Raw genomic sequence first — 17272 nt, 5'->3', positions numbered from 1 at the left:
TTAATGAGTTTCGCGTAGCTAATGTTACACATTTATTCCTCCCTGCCACTATTTTCCCATTTTATCGCTCTCCAAGCACATGTAATCTGTCTATCTGGATTCCATTTAGCTAGTGGAGAGGTGGCGGTAGTATTGCCTATTCGTATAACAAACAAACTCAGACAACTTCAACGGCTTCTGTGCTATTAAGTCACGGCATTCAGTGGTAGGAAGTAGATTTGGCATCCTTTTGAATCGGGTGCGCCTACTGCTGCCTTTTCACAGCGCCCATAATCTTCGCTGAAGTCACTATACGAGAAGGCCTGGGTGGCTACTATCCTTACCCAAAAGTCATGCCACAGAATAAAGGTGCATTCTGCACAGCCTGAAATACCCAACTATTCACCCCCAATTTAAATGGTAACTATGAATCAACGCTTTTCTTGCTGAATCTTATTAAAGTGTATCCCTCGTAACGTTCTGCTGGGTCATTTTCAGTCAGCCCGGGTTGTTGGAGGTTTAAAATTTAGAATAAATATACATGAAGGAGTTAACTATCAACAAAGTCCTTTTTCTATCCAACAGGCCTTCTTAACGAAACCTTTAAGATCTGCATTCACGCGAGTTTAGAAAATAAAACAGAGCTCAGGTGTTTCAAATACAAGAGACAAAAAATCTGAAAAATTTAAATAACATCACAAGCCAGTAGGAACAAATATTTACTTTATTTTATCACGATCCACGAGTACTAAGGGAGGACAGAAACTACACTAGCATCTGAGCACTCGCTGTCTTCTTCATCGTTCCTCTGTTCCATCGACGTGTAGATAAGCTCCACCAAGCCCAGGCAATAATGCAACAGTCCACCAATCACTAGGGCAACACTCACCCAGTCATCTTGATCCAGGGGACGTGTCGGCTTCATTGTGGCCATGTTAAAGAGAATCAGTCCGGCGTCCACAAAGATTGGAATAAGGATCCAGTAGAGGTATCTTTTTGTTATTATAACGCCAAAGACAATAGCTACGGCAGATGCAATAAGGCTGAACACGGCACGGTAGACATTCAGATATTTGAATTGTCTGAGGTTGTAAATTGCCGTAGTACAGGTGATGCAGAATAGAGCGTAGATTGCATGCAGGACTCTAATGCAAACAGACATGATTTACCCACCTTGCAGTCAGTCCGTCAGTCAAGCAGACAAGTGAAATTATTACTGCATCCGTGGACCAACTCACAGTGATGAAAAGTGCTTTTTAACTGCTGAAATGCACGTGTGGACACACACACGCACACTTTTCTTTGTGTCGCGTGTACAATTGCAGACGTCTTCATTTCACTCCGACTTATTCTCAATGGAATCATGTGTTCTGGCCAAGACACTTGTCACCTTAAACTTTTATTTTCTCGTGCTCCACTACTAACGAATTGGTGATGTTTAAAAATGCGTGCATAGGTGCTGCCGCTACTCTTATAATGTTGAATCATGCCATGAGACACGACAAGTCAAACCAATGTCGACTTATCACCTTTTCGAAGCCTTCCTTTTCAGTCGGAAATGTTTCGGTTAGTTTTAAAATGGATCCCATAATTATTTTATCTGAAATTTAAAATTATTTGGTCTGGCATAAATGGTGTGCATGCAAGGCACTGAATAACCTTTTTACTTCTCATCAGTTTCTCAATATTTATTTGTTGAAAGCTGTAGATTTTCACTACTTAAATGTCGTTGTAAGTAGCTTGTGCGATGTTGGGATTTAAAGTATTTCAAATTGGGAAATGCACTGCATGACGCTTTATGTATTTTAAGTTGACTTTATTCACCAGAGAGAATTTTATGCTAGTGTATATTGTTTTACTTCACAATCTCGAGATAAACGAAAGTAATCGAATTAAAGAATTTTGTCCGCTTGAACGCAGAGCAGTATCTGTCGATCAAGTTGGTTCACATCTGAGAAAATGTTGTTGATGGCTTCAAAAAGGAATAAAAGAAGAGGAGTTTAGTTGGCAGTTTTTTATCAAATTTATGAGAAACTCATTTGACAAGGCGGGAATTCTTCACAAAATATCAGATAAATTCGCCCACTTTCGCGGAAAATCTGACTTTGGTGGCTCCATCACCCTTGCAGGTATCCGCTAGATACTTGGAACGATTCAGGTGAATATATTATAGAGAATAAATAAATCTGCGTCATTCCATCAAGTCATCACTCTCCAGCTACTTTGACCCTAACTACCTTTCCCATGTTTTGATCTCATCCCCATATCATAAAATGCTGATTGGCTATAGTAGAGGTGACTTGACCACGTCCGTCTTACAAACCCATTTTGACAAGTTTAAATGCTCCTGAAGCTTCCCATTGAGACAAGTCCTTTGAGTAGCATTTAAAGAGCAGCATGGTTGCATAGACTAATTTAAATGCGGTGACGAGTGGTGTGGCAGCACCTAAAGACTTTAGCGTCGCTATTGTCAAGACCCAGTAGTAAATTGTGTTTAGCATGAATGTTGACGGAACGATCGGTCTAGAAGCGCGTCAAGTGGGAAGGAAAAGACGTGGCTGAGACTACCAAGCAAATGAGCGCAGGCCACATGCATTACCAGATTATGATTAGATGGAAAGGCGATTAATTCAGACCCTTCCAGCAAAACTAATCCTTGTGAGAATATCCACTTCATGGTGAAAGAGGTAATGATAATGCCTCACCTCGCAAATTCCCTTCCTTACATTTCTTCAAGCGATGATTTTTAATGGTGTTTATGTAAAATGCAACATACTTGAAGAAGCTTTCTTCATTTACTTAAATTTTCTACGGAAAGTCTGCATGAACTTATCTAGTTCCTATTAGAGCCTTTTTTAAAGTTTTTGAATTTCTCGCAATTATAAGCCTACCGCAGCTGAGCCGTGGTATGTGTTAGCGAACATACCACTCACTAGGGGAGTGGAAGTGGGAGCTCCACCTGCAGAAATTGAGGTGTCTGCGTAGATAAACACAGTCAACTGAGCAAATTACCGAATTGCTACACTAATTACAACAAAATTTCATCTCGATCACAAACCGAATTTCATTTTATGTGCTGCTTTACCAAAAAACCGGTTTTACTCTACAATCTTCTTCCATATCTCCCTGCTTCTGTGCACCTATTTAAAGAAATCCCAACAGGCACCTCGCTCCTCTCCCTTTCATCATCTGGGTGCTTAGCATCAGCAGTGTGCTAGCTTGGCAGCAGAATTAAATGCCGAAATTTAGAACGCTCTGCCTTGTTTTCAACTTTTCAACAGCGGTGATTAGGACTTAGGATTGTTTCAAACCATTTTCTAGACGGAAGGTAAATGAGGATGTTGTTTGCTGCAACTAGTGGTTAATTGAAATACAGTGGATTTTCTTTAGCGTCAGGGAGGAAACACGGTGCCATCGAGTAATGACTTGACTAAACCTTGAATGTATAGCGCCAGGATCCTTTTAAAAGTTGCAGATACGCCAGAGTCTTGCCTATTTAGCAGTAAAACCGCTTCGTCACAAGTGTCCGTTTCCTTTGCGTTTCACAACTTTGATCAGTCCAGCTACGGGTGTCAGTCGTCAGGCTCCTTCATCTAGTCCCTGTCCACACTTGGATATATACGTTCATATCCGAATACAAAACACTAACTGCTGGGGGGTTTTAACATGACTTGGAGGAGGAACATTTAATGCTCGTGGGGTTAAACACACAGTTTAACAAATCATCAGCTCGCTACATAGCTCCCTGCTCTTTTCAATCGCGTTTGCAACCCTCCCCACCCCCTTGATCAACCTTCCACGTCGGTCGGTCCAACGTGGTCGGTGCTTTAGAAGCGTCTGCGAGGCAGCAACGGCAGTCATTCCACGCCAATTCCTCCTTCCCACTTTGTTCACATTTCAGCGCTCTCCGGTCCACTATCAGTCCATTTGGATTCCATTCAGCTAGTGGAGATGTTGTGGGAGTATTGTTTGTTCTTGGAATTAAAATCCTTACACAGGTACCTTAGACAAAGGCAGATGCCTCTACTTCCCGACGCGTATGGGTAGGGAGGGGGTGGGGAACACGGTGTGTGTGTGTGTGCAAAAGCTGCCGAAAGGAGTGGTTTCCCAGTCTCGCGTTTTTCTAATATTTGATTAGCCTTGGGGCCATGGTGACGATTGGCATACTTGGAGTCCATCTATACGTGATGTCCACCAATCAAGAGGGACTGATAGAGAACGCGTTCTTATAGAATATCCGGGAATTGGTTACAATAATGAAACCTTCTGGACACTTGAAATGGGAACGCTTTCTGGGCTTTCAGGCACGCCCAGTGGCATGGATCTGTAGCCATTTCTTCTGCACGCTATTAGCAAACCTCCTTCCGTGCTGATATGACATAGGGAGCTACAATAAATCTTGTCTAAAATGACGATATTTTAGTGACCCACTAAAGTTCCACCTATTGAGGCGCATTTATTCTTCCCAAGAACTACTAGTCTCTGCCTAAATCCATCCATCTCAAACCCTTAGTCTCTTTTAGCGCCCAACGTCCTCGATGCAAAAAATACAGCAACTGATGGAATCTTATTTAATCACAGAAACAAGTTGTGATAAGAATGAAAGCATTAGAAGTGAAAAAAAAGTTGAAAAATCACGGTGGTGAAAGATCACAGGTATTGTCATAGGAATGTTACAAATTTAGTCTCTTTCAAGGTACTTCAGATGGCCATCCTCCAACAGACGGTTTTGCAGAATGCAGAGCTCACGCGCAACACGCACTTCATCAGCCGATTTAGCTTGCAACTCCACTTTCAGATGCATTATTTCATTGTATAGTTTCGAAATCTCCAGCCTTGCGGAGTCTATGTCTTTATTATTTTCTAAAGGCAAAAAAACTTGAAATGGTAGTGCTACCTGTAAATTTCGGCGTACAATTTTTTAGCGCCTAAGCGAAGAGGCACTTTAAGAGAAATGCGACTTAGGATTGCAGAAATGATTTTGACAACCCAGTTCATATTAAACTCCGATACGTTTCGTTTGATAATTGGTGTAAAACTGATCGCACCTTCCACATCAGTGATTTTGACAATTACCAATGAGTGAATTAAATTATACAGGTCAAAAAGTGGCACAGTTTGCGCTTTGTTTTAATGGATTTTCTGCCATCAAGGATAATGTCCAAATTCTGCATTTTTTTGCTCCCGCTTCCTGGCTTAAATGACTACCTGTTCATTTTCTCGGTTTCCTAACGGCATAACTTTTTGCCGTAAAGGGTAGCGTTTATGTTACGATATAATGTTGCTATGCAAACACATGACTCAAAAAAATAAAAACCAAGCCCATGGAAAGGTGATAAAACAATGCCCTGTGTACTAACTTCAGACTGAATACCCTGGCTTACTTAAAACAGTGGGCCTCCATTCAGTAAACCAATAGGATGGAGGCTGTGGTTTGACCTTGAGGTGTTGATGACCCGATTAGAATTTCCATTGGAAAAACTTTTAGCCTCAAATTTCTGGCATTCACATTCACGGAGATCAAATTAAAATCCATTGAGCTGAGTCTCTTCAAAAAAAACAGACTATTGAGTTTTCTTCAATGAGAAACGGCAGTAGGCAGGTTGCTTGCTCGATCACAAAAGTTCACACAGACAAATCCGCCTCAAGTTACTATGGTGGTCTTTTTAGCCTCCCCTTTCCCACGATTCGGTCGCCACCCTAGCAACATGAGGCAGTGGTCATGACGTCATAGTCCTCCTAGACATTGATAATTTAGCTCGAATGTTGCACAGCTGGTGTGTGTTGAAAAATCCAAATTTGACTGCACTCCTTAAAACTTGGCAATAAAATTTAACTCGAGGTACTTCAAGACTGAATTACCATCTTATCACTCGTTAGGTGTAAAATCTAGTTCAATAACATTTGCTCAAAACTTAAGGAGCTGTTGGACATTATTTAAGAGGTAACGAAGAAGCCAAACCCATGTTCACTGTAATGATGACCCTCGGCGCAACCTTGAGGATAAGAGGTTACCAAAAAGTAATCTCATTTTAAATGTAATCTGTTCCCAAATCGTCGTTTTAAGCGACGTTATAAAACCTAGCCAAAAGCATTTGGAAGACATGGAAGACAATCAGGAGTGAGTGGCTTAACAATAAACCGCAAGAAATTTCTAAATAAATTTTCGACTCTCAAAATTCCTCTCATGATTTGTTTAAGTGTATCTCTTAGTTGACAAGGCTTTGATAATTTGTAAATCTCCCCATACAACGCAATAAAAACACTCTTTTCGATCGAAGGGTCTGAAACCGGTAGTAGGAGGAAAAATAAAAAATTCGAAGACTGATCTTTACTTGCCCAAAAAACGCCCAAAATAATTTTCTTCCATACTTTTGCCACGAAACCATTAAGAATCTCAGACATAAAGTACATACTCAATATGAAATGTCTTTCAGTTTCAACATTAGACCACGATCAAAAATGGATTTAAGTAGTCATGAGAGTTTGGGTAAAAAAATCGCGGTTAAAATTGCATTGTTGGACATTGACAAGAGTACTTATGGCGATGTCAACGGTGGAAGGTCCACTATCTACCTTTAAACTGTACAAAAAATAATTTGGTCCGAAAGAAAGCAATAATAAGGTGCTGGATAATCAAATATCCACAGAGGAAAGACCTAACGCCTTCAACTATCGCTACACGCCTCCTCATGCGAGGTTGAGAGCGACAGTTTTGCAAGTTTTTCCACCTGTTGTGATAAAAGAGAACTTATTTGTGGTGTAAGGATTCGATGGATCAGAGTTGGTAGAACCTCTCATTTTAAGAAATGATGGAACTTGCCCTTCATTTATTTACTAGTTAATTTTGATGATTATCGCGTCTCATTCTTGGCAAGAATTTCAAATCCACATCGACCTACTAGCATGCAGTTTGGCAACCTTCTCCTTGGGTGAGAGCTCAAAATCCGCAAATGACGATGCTGGTTTGCGTATAGTTGGTGGAGACGCCGCATCGACTTGACCACCCATTCCGCGCATCGAATGTTTCATCAAGAAGTTATCGGTGAATACGAAAGGTCGTGGACATTGCAAACGACCGTCGTTCAAAGTCTCCACCTCAATCCACGCCTCACCGGGTGGCATGGGTGGAACTCGAATCAGGAGACAGTGGGTAGCGTCTGGTGCCAGTGATGGCCATTGACCAGGCACCACTCGCCAATTCTCCTTTGGCACGTTGTAGACATCAATGAAGACCTGAGCGTGGAGCATCACCGCCTTGTCGAGATGTACGCCGTAGAGGCATACTTCGTAATCGCCTATTCAAATGCAGAAGTATCGTGCCTCAATTGGTCATTATGCTAAACCTTTACACTGATTTCCGTTGATCTACCACTCATCCACTTCCATAACATTCCTTTTTCTTGTAAATTTTAAGGGTAAAACGAATGAGTAAGAAGACAGCCGGCTTAGCTTTTGCAATTATTCACACCAACTTTTTGTTTATTGGGAAATATTTGTGGATAGCATGGATGGATCATAAATTTATATGACTCCATGTGACTCTGCCAGGCTCCTCGTGATTTTAAGTTTCTTTTTCCTTAGAGATGAAAAACTGTGGGGGAAAGTGGGTACTGTTGAGATATGTGGAAAAGAATATCCGTCACTACCCTTAAGTTTTATTGCAGAGCAAGAAAGTGCTTTTTAAAATAAATTTTGAAGGTAAAAGAAAGAACTTGATGAAGATCATAGACGCCTTTCATAGATAAAAGCCTGAAATTTCCCTACAAATCGTTTGAAACCATTACTTAGAGGAACCTGACAATGGTGAACACAAGCAAAAAACATGGACACCTTTTGATTAAAAAACAAACGAAATATTTTTAAAAATATAGTGCAAATCCATTTCCTGATGGGAATAAAGTAAAGGACGACTCTATGATTGCTTTAACCTACCAACAGTTGATCCTTTTGATGGCTCCATTAAAACAAATCGTGGATGAACTTGTGAACGCAAATAGGAATTCTCATCCATGGTCGGTAGAAGACTATCACCACATGCAGAATCCAAACTGTAGTCCGTAGAATCACCACTTTCTAAAGTCGCTTCTTCTCCCTCCCTGAGAACAGTCTTCGCTTTCTCCTCATCATATTGTTGACTTGGCACAGTCACAATGCCTCCAATGGGATCCGGACGCTTCTTCGTGTTGATCTCAGCTGGACTTGACGATCTTGATGATTCTTCGTCACTATGGTACCTCGACGTAACGTGAGTAGAGTCCACAACGCTCCCAGCATTCGAAGACTCTTTAAATGGTGAGGCCTGGTATTCGCTTCCATTTTGGGGTTTGATGGCAATGGGACTTGGAGATCGCGATTTCTGGGTTTGAGTAATTACCAGGCTTGGCGTTCGAGGCTTCTCAACCTCTTTTAAAGTCGATAAGTAGAAGTCGTCTTCGTAGTACAGTCCAGTAACCACAGGACTTGGAGATCGAGATCTAGGTGGTGACGCTTTCGGCTCAATGGATGTTGGACTTGATGTTTTTGGTTTTTTCTCTTCTATCTTAGCTGCAGAATAAAAATCGCTTTCGAGTGGTGACTTGATGACTGTAGAACCTGGCGACTGGGATTTCTGGTGTTCCGTCAATACGGGAATAGGTGATCTTGCTCCCTTAGTCTCATTATCGTCTTTCATGCCACTACTTGGTGACGGTTGCAGTTGCGGTGAAGAGTTATCATCGAAATCGGAAGAGACCTCCAGTGTTTTTTTATCAGGAACTGTTCTAAGGCTATGATCATTTTTGCTTTTCAATATCGTTGGAAGTGTCACTTTCGTCCTTTCTTGAGGTGGATTTAACTCTACATGATAGAAAAAAACTTCTTGATGGCTAAGCGGTTTTGAGCAGCAATGCACTTCAAAACCAGGTGATTGTGCCATAGAATAAATTTAATTGGATAGATGTAATAATGACATGCACTTTTTGACACTTTTTCTATAAAAGCTACCTCAATCAAGTGTGATAGAATATCGGCAATTATTCCCACTTACTAGCAATGACAAAAGGGCAGAAATCCTTTTGGAAATACCAATTTATGGGTACAAATTAGGCATAACTACGTATGCAGAGCACAAACTGAGAACATAAACTTGTTATCAAGGTAGAGGGTTTATGCAGTAGCTGAAACCATGACAACAGGGTACTTGTGCGAGTTCAAAACTAACTGAGCATGTGATAGGATTGCAAAAACACTTCAAAAGTGGTAAACGTACGAATTTAAGAACCATATTCATCCAATAATGAGACTATTTATGCAGAATTCTATTCGTGGTTGCTGGCGTATATTTGCCCTGTCTTCTTTTGGTGGCATAGACATTCACGCAACTGCAGCCATGGCAACTACTGGAAAGGCTAACCTTTGTTAACTTGAGCCACCCATTAGGAAAGAACTAAAAACACCCCTTGAATGATTTATAGTAGGTAAATTTTGAAATCAATTTTTAGAAGGAACATTTCTTGGGAGATATTATACGTGCGACTGAAAGCATTTCCCCTCTCTTCCCCTAATTTCACAGCACAGCATTGAAAGGCCTGCAGATGAATATAAAGAAGTGCCCTGAAACAAAGCAATCACACTGATCGAGCATTTCGCAAACTAGGTTTGTTGACAAATTACAGGATTTAAAAGAAGTACTAAGCGGGCAAACACAAGTGAGGCATCACCGATCCCACCGGTATTGCATTAAATTGCACAACTCAAATCAATCCAAGAAAACAAAGTCAAAAAATTTTTGTCTAACAAATTCCTTCTTGTGTGTATTCCAATTCACGAGAAAATCTTGATAACCCTCTGTTGAGCACATCTTTAAACTGTGCAGAATTATGCAGAAATCGTGACGGCCATTTGGTTAAATTTTAACTGGCTGGGTATTTACAAACCTGTGATGTCAACCGCGTCAGTTGACTTACTTCAAAAACCCCAAGATTACCTACTTAGCCCTCAGTGGGGGTTTGTGTAGTAAAAAATGCTGCAAAATTTGCCTCAAGCCATACCCTTCATAAAAATTAACGACCTTGACGTCGAAAATTGAAATACGCCCTTCATCTGTGCGCTTTGGTACTGCTCTGGAATTATTGGGCTGTGAGCTAACATAACCTTTGAGGTAGAGTGTCAATCAACTTCGATTCATTTGGATGCGTTTGCCGTCTTAGTCAAGCACTCCACGATTGGATACTTGTCATTCTTTCATGCAGCATAATTTACAATAGCACATTTGACATGGAAGTTGGATTCTTCCCTTACGCCTGATTTGTACCCAAAAATGGTCTTTTTGCATAAACGCCTCAATCCAAGTGAAAATTTCCTGCAATCGCGTTACCACGGTACAGGAAAATTTGCATTTCCAAAGCACACGCATGGTGCATGGCATGTATCCTGACTAACCTAGGGTGGATCACTTAGGAGGCAAGAAAATCACGCGATACAGGGGCATTTGGCATTCACCAAGTTTAGTGGTAATGCACATAACGTACCTGGGGTACCGCTATAGTTACACAAAAGCTAGTTCCCTTTTTTCCAGGGCAAGTGATTTAAACTTGTCAATTCCAGTGATGAATCGGTCACCCCCATTGTCTGTGTGAGCGAGCACAAATTAGCATACTGCCAATGAAGCCGCTTAGAGGGGTTGCTTTACGCAAGGACTGACAGTGATGGTGATAGTAATGGTAGTAGTGAAAGGGGAGTCTCGCGTGAAGTAAATTGCCATAAATATTTGTTTAAGGTCAGCGCTTTTATTACTCTACCCTAAAATTGTATGTCAGCTACTATCAATTTCACATGTGAAATAGGATCATGTGATATCGTCAACAGGTGGGCTGAATCAATCAATCTTCCATAAAAAATCCGCCCATAATATCAGAATGTTGTCCCCATAAAAAATAACCCACAAAATTGATGAGGTCACAGCCTTTTAATAAATTTCTTAATGCACAGAGGGTAAATCTCTTTCGATAGGAGAGTGACTGGAATTATTGAAGGATGATTGATTGAATGGATGGAAGAAGAATGTATGCATGCGTGGGAGTGGCTAGACCCTCTCAAGGTACTTAAACATGCCGTCTTCTAGAAGGCGCATTCGCAGACGGCAGAGGTGCGCGCTGACGCGATCAACATCCGCCGCCTTGCGGGATAACTCGGTGGTCAAACCAGATACCTCGACCCTTAGTTTAGCAATCACCTCTTCAGCGTCGGCTAGCGAGTCTATGTGCATCTCTAAAAGAAACACAAGAGGCACTCACTCACGCAAGTATGTAAATCGACTCAGTGATCAAATCACCACAATCTACCCGCTATTACATGCAAAATCGGGCATTGGCTAAGTGAATGTGCAATCTCACCAACTCAAAATTAAGTCTACCCTTTAGGACCATGATGTAGAACAGAAACCTGAGGCACAGATCGAAAAGGCTGCATAAAAAGAGTTGCGAAGCAATGAAGCAAACATGGAGTGTTTGAACTATTGGCTTAATTTCCTCCAATTATGCCATCCAGCAGATGAGACGCTTGAAGGATAGGTTATTGACACTAATCTTTACCCGTCTCTGAATTCATTAAACTGAATATGCGTCCTAATTAATGCCACTATATCCTCACAATACTCAATGAATAGAGATGATCAAAGAGGAAAGACCAAGACCGTAGACTCCCAAACGTAGAGGTTAAGAAAAATCCCCATGAAAGTACTGGCCTTCAGGAAAAAGAGCAAAAAGAAAGGCCACAAAAAATGCCTTCGTATTCAAAATTCACCATGAGATATTTATTCGGCTAATATCTCTCAATTATGGCTAATTTGATTTGAGCCGATGACCGAGAGAGGAGTTAATCGCATAAAAGGGAGCGAACAATCCGACCGGAGACTCATTATCGGGTTTCTGGTAATCAAATGGTTAATTAACAGTAACACATTGGACCTCATTGAGAGTTGACTACGTTGAGTTTAGACAATAAAATGAGATGTTTACTAGAGCAGTTACTGCTTTGATAGATATTAAATGCCAAAATTACCGCCTCACCCCTTGGCAATACGATGATTAGGATTACAAAGTGACAAGAAAAATTTTTGCTTTACTAACATACCCAGTGTCCAACCATTTCACCTAATTTGTTATTGTGCAATGTTGCGTTGCTAAGGAGGGTGTTAATGTACGTATGAATTTGAAGGCTTTGAAACTATCACGTGAGGTTTGCACGTGACCACTCACGGTTTGAGTGCATACACGAGTAGAAATTAAGTGAATGACACAAAGAAAACAAAAGTGAAGAACTGTCTTTACCACAACAGAGCAAAGGGCGGTCACAATTAAACCATACGTCCTGGTGCTAAGACGATCTCTTGGTCACCCGGACAATTGCTTTACATGTTTTAGCTGTTCAGTCAATTACACTAATTTAGTCCCACAGTCGATTCAAAAGTAATTGCGTTTATTGTCTTAACCCCCGAAATTCCACAAATCCACTGGCTGAGAGCTACGAAACGCAATTGAAAACTCTTCGGCACTTATTCAGTCATCAACAACACCCTCATATTGACTTTGACCTTCTTCAAGTGCTCCATAAATAGAGCTTATAAAACGCGTCCATCAGTCATAAAACCAAACTACCTTTGTGATCCTGATTAATCGAGCCATACAAATTGTCGAAAGCATCATTTTTACAGATTCAAAACTGGGGAATCTTAAAAAAAAAACTCTAAAGACGGAAAGTCTGTTCAACTATGTAGTGCCATAAAGGAGTTTTTAACTATTTACTGTTATGAAGGAGTTAAACCGCCTGCAGTTTTAATTACAAGGGATAATGTCAATCCATCAGCCGTGCTCTTCATACACTAGGCCAGAATATATATCTACTGTCTTTCTTTTGAAAATTAATGGTAACTAGTGAACCATGCCGATGTTTAGAACCTTCATCTTATATCAGAATATCCATTATTAAAACATATAAGCTACGACATCAGTATGTAATAATAAAGCCTTCAAAACGTGCTTCATCAGAGTTGACACACGACTGCTTATGGCTTTGAGATTATTTTTTCTATTCATCTATTGGCGTAATTCAGGCAAAATCTACACTAGCATCTACGCCAAAGTCTTGTCAACGTGCATCAGAAAACGGATTGCGAGCTTTTGCCAAAATTTTTCGAATTATGCATGGAAACTCAATCTCAATGACTTCTGTTTAGATTTTGAATAGTGTTAATTGGGGATTATTGTAAAACACAAGGAAATGGAGTTAAAAAAAAAACGCATTAAACTAAGATACTAATCCTACCATCAATTGAACAAATTGTAGCACCAGGGGCGGTAGTTTCACTGAACGAATCCTCTGATCCAAGACCGGAGGAACGAGTTCCAGCACCACTTGGAATCTCGTTGAACGATGGTAGAGTTGGTGGTGGTGGTTTTGCGCCTCGCATACTACGACGCACCCTTGTGTCCGAGAGACGAATACTGGAATTCCGAGCGAATCCACTCTTCTCGGTTGTCAGCGGACTAGTTGCTTTCAGGGGCGTTGCTAAAGTTAATGAGAGTAGTACTTGTGAAAAAAGTAATTCTCTGCTGGCCTTCTTAATGCATTCATATATCAGTAAAAAGCTTTTATTTTTAGATACTTGTATTTGGTTTGAGTAGTATGCTTTGAGGTAAAATCTCTGTCTGGCCAGAAATGAAAGTGCTAATCAAGCACTTACAAAGTGTGAGTACCGATCAGTAGCTACGTTCGACTATTACGATGACTCACCACACTTACTTTCCGCTGGTCTCCTGACACTGCGTCTGGCACGATTGTCGGAGAGACGGATGCTGGAGTTGCGAATGAAGCCCGACTCTAGTAAGTTCGAAGACGGTTGTTTCTCTAAATAAGGAAGGATAGGAATAGCGATCAAAGTGAACTAAACCCCGATAATAAAGCTAAGTAAATAAAAAGTGAACCCACCTTTTGGTGGTTTCTCAGACACATGGTAGACGAAAGGTGTGGGACATCGTAATCGACCATGACCCATTGTCTCCACATCAATCCAAACCTCATTACTGTCTGAGGCATCCTTCTTGGGAGGGACTTTCAGAGTCAGCCTGTGAGTTGCGCGTGGCTCCTCGGTCCACGAACCTTCGCTAACGCTCCAATTGTAGTTGGCAACGGTGTAATCATCAACAAGAAGAACGGCGTGCCGCATTATTGAGGGACTCAGATTCTTACCATACACACGGACTTCGGTTTCAGCTAGACAAGATATCGATATTAGGAAGAGAAATTCTTTCACTGATAAGGATAACTAAAACCTACAATTTAGGGATCCAGTGGATGGAGAGATAAAGAGAAGACTGGGTGGTTCCTGGGTTGACAAAGGCGCTTCCAAAGCAGAAGGCGGTTGAGTTTGAATATCATCGCCCTCGTCCGAGGAAGCAGGAGATGGAGTCTTTTCTGTCTGTTTCAAAGGAGTCTCATATTCACTACGCCGCTTTGGACGCTCAGAAGGAATAGTTGGTCGTTTCAGGGCCGTATCTGGATTATTGGCTATTTTGCGGGCTAAAGAAGGAGGTCGAGCCATAAGATGGCTACTTCCAACTCGCGGAAAGGGGTCTTCTAGAGACGCAGAAATGCTTCAATATTTAGGTCAGAAAATTCAATTACAGTGGAAGAATGGGTAAAAAAACTGTACCAGCTGTCGGCATTTCGGAATCCACATCTGTCAGTACAGCATTGCTACCTGCAGAAATGTAGCTCCCATTACCCGAGCGGCCACCAAGAATGCTACCATCTAAAGCGTTAAAGGTGTTAATAAACCACCAACTGAAAAGTAAAATATATTTGAAAGAAAGAAAGGAATTGGATTACCATTCTCAGAAGGGAATAGGGAGTTCATTGATTGGGACATACTATAACCGAGTTCGCTACCGTGTTTACTACCCAGATGTGCCGCACCACTCCTGTGTTTATCTTGGATATGCTTAATGGGATTCTTTTGATACCAATGTTTCTTCTTCCCACTTGCAGTAGAGTACATGCTTAATGAGCTTTCAGCCACCGAGGCTCCGTCATCCTTATCCCGATGCCGATGGAGGTGACTAAGTAAAGAATGTAACCCAAATGAATTTAAACCCAAAAGTGGACAGTAATCGCAAGTACCCAAGCTTACGAAGATAATCTTGAAGCACTACGACGAATCCGATTGGAGCCTATAATAGAGGTCCCTGAGCTTTTTTCAGGACCAAAATCGTCATAATATGACTCTGCCCATATCCAGTAATAGAGAGATCCATAAACTTCCGAAACCTTTTTAGTGGGTTCCAACTCCGCGACTCGAAGATTGGCGGATGTCGCCGGCTTTGCAGAAGGGCCAGCCGGCCGAGGAGGAATTTGGACAAGCGGTATAACAACCTGACCAACATGATGATCATCAGAATCAGTGACTTTTATAACCACAGGTTGACTAATATCTACAATTTCACTAAGGGAGTATTAGTTACACTTCGCAACATACACAGTGGCCTCAAAATCCCACGTAGGATTGCCACTGGGGTCATTTATGGTGTATGATTCCATTGTCTTTTTCCCTCCTTTGATCTTAACCTTCCATTTGCAATTATCCTTCCGATCTGCAAAAACGTCAAAAGACAGTATATAACTCACGCTTCTTTGCTTCAACATAAGTGTTTCGCAAACCAGATGCTTTATTAACTAAAAAAGCGTTATTTTCTGACTTATTATACCTCTAACCGTAACGACTCTAGGAGGGTTCCTCGGGGCACCCAACATGTTTTCACTCTGATCATAAGACGCGCCATGTGGGAGACAAGCAACTCTTATTTAAGTAAATGCAAAAATTAATTTACATCATTTATATAAGATTAAAGTAAATAAATTCTTTTTTTGCGTATTTAAGCTTAGTTTTAACCTCTGGTTGTTATAGTTATTAAGAGCAGCTATTTGATTTAGGCAATATCTAACCAATGCTCAGTAAGGTTGGACTTTGTCCATTTTGCCTAGCTTTATGGCAATTTTTTTACTTTTGTAGATTTTATTAAAAGGTTTGATTTTATTATCTATCCTAATGATACACTCTAGTATCCTGATGTGCTTCTAGGTTTCCCCGCCTTCGAGCATAGTAATATTTTTGCTATCAAGCTTCACGTCGATCCATCTTAACCTATCGTCTTCTGTAAGACTGCATTATTGTCCATTTCTGTAGTTTTGCCGTATAGCGCAAAGCCAATTGTTTTTCTTGCGGAATTTGCATCGTGATCCTTTTGAGTCTTTCGAAACTTCTCCTGTTTTTAACTGGAGACTTCCATTTGTTCTCAAATCAGTCCTTTGTTGATTGAGAAGAATTAGGCTTGGTTTCTAGGTGTTATGCTTGCTTGTTTGTCCATAAGATATATTCCACATTAAACTAGTCTAATCCTGGTTTGATTTAGGCGTATTTGATAAAATATTGTTGTGTTAATTTTATTGTGTATGGGAGCTGCTTTAGTAGTTTTAGAAGGCTTTGCTCTGAATCCTACATAACAAATAGTTTACAAATGTATCAAGTAATTCAGTGTTTTAATCTGACTGGGGGTTCTTGTTATTCTAGTACTACACGGGGTTTATTAGTTCTTTGCGACTGCTTTTGAGTTGCTGTAATTGCGGATGTCTTTCATAATTGTACTTACGCAATTTTGCTGACCAGATGTACTTTTTTGGACTATCTTGATGTTTTCAAACGGTATGACAAAATTGTTTTATAATTCCTTGATTTACGCACACATCAGCACGTTAGCCAAGACTGATGGTTGTTTCGCAGAAAAAGCACTGGTTTTCTACATGACTGACATGTTACAATCCTAATGAATTTTCTTTTGATTCCTGTAATTTGGAGCCTCTACATAGACATTCTATGACTTGGTAGCATTTTTTGCGTGTTGGTGACCCAACATAGTTGTTGGTGCCCAGATTTTTCTCAACTTCTCTATCACGCTATTGGAAACGTTGACTGTCCTGCTTCAAATTACATTAATACACGCTTCTAACTCGCAAATAAACCACCTATTTATTTACAGAAAAAGTTTTTTGCCTTTGCTAGCACTCATTATTTATTTCATTATTTTTCTGAGCAACGAATCCATTGTATGGCTACCTTGCCCCAGTTCGAAGTCATTGTTGTCTTATTTTTGGTTGGATCTTTTACTAACAGCACAGATAAAGTGCATGTCACTGAAGTTATAGTTTGCAAAAGATGCCTTTTTCTTTATCAGCTATTGCTTAGTTAAACTTCTTAAAG

The 17272-nt window shown here is 40.6% G+C and overlaps 3 protein-coding genes across 3 annotated transcripts; all 3 read right to left on the bottom strand. All coding sequences in view use genetic code 11, as the record gives it.

Annotated features, from left to right (window-relative positions):
• Positions 1 to 727: 727 nt before the first annotated feature.
• On the bottom strand, positions 728 to 1141 carry EGR_09345 (hypothetical protein; the record flags this gene model as incomplete). The annotated part of the gene is made up of 1 exon (XM_024498594.1): positions 728 to 1141. One exon carries the CDS (start codon positions 1139 to 1141, stop codon positions 728 to 730), a length of 414 nt encoding a protein of 137 aa, XP_024346975.1.
• A 3519-nt stretch (positions 1142 to 4660) lies between these two features.
• On the bottom strand, positions 4661 to 8653 carry EGR_09344 (hypothetical protein; the record flags this gene model as incomplete). Its single annotated transcript, XM_024498593.1, has 3 exons — positions 4661 to 4842; positions 6882 to 7277; positions 7915 to 8653. 3 exons carry the CDS (start codon positions 8651 to 8653, stop codon positions 4661 to 4663), a joined length of 1317 nt encoding a protein of 438 aa, XP_024346974.1.
• Positions 8654 to 11044: 2391 nt separating this feature from the next.
• On the bottom strand, positions 11045 to 15768 carry EGR_09343 (hypothetical protein; the record flags this gene model as incomplete). The annotated part of the gene is made up of 11 exons (XM_024498592.1): positions 11045 to 11229; positions 13285 to 13527; positions 13762 to 13866; positions 13948 to 14232; positions 14296 to 14538; positions 14672 to 14770; positions 14848 to 15077; positions 15149 to 15460; positions 15494 to 15608; positions 15643 to 15690; positions 15723 to 15768. The coding sequence occupies 11 exons, from the start codon at positions 15766 to 15768 to the stop codon at positions 11045 to 11047; spliced, it is 1911 nt and encodes a 636-aa protein (XP_024346973.1).
• Between the last annotated feature and the right edge of the window lie 1504 nt (positions 15769 to 17272).

Source organism: Echinococcus granulosus, assembly GCF_000524195.1.
Source record: "Echinococcus granulosus chromosome Unknown EG_S00144, whole genome shotgun sequence".
Taxonomy (NCBI): domain Eukaryota; kingdom Metazoa; phylum Platyhelminthes; class Cestoda; order Cyclophyllidea; family Taeniidae; genus Echinococcus; species Echinococcus granulosus.
This window is presented reverse-complemented; position numbering and strand designations above follow the sequence as displayed.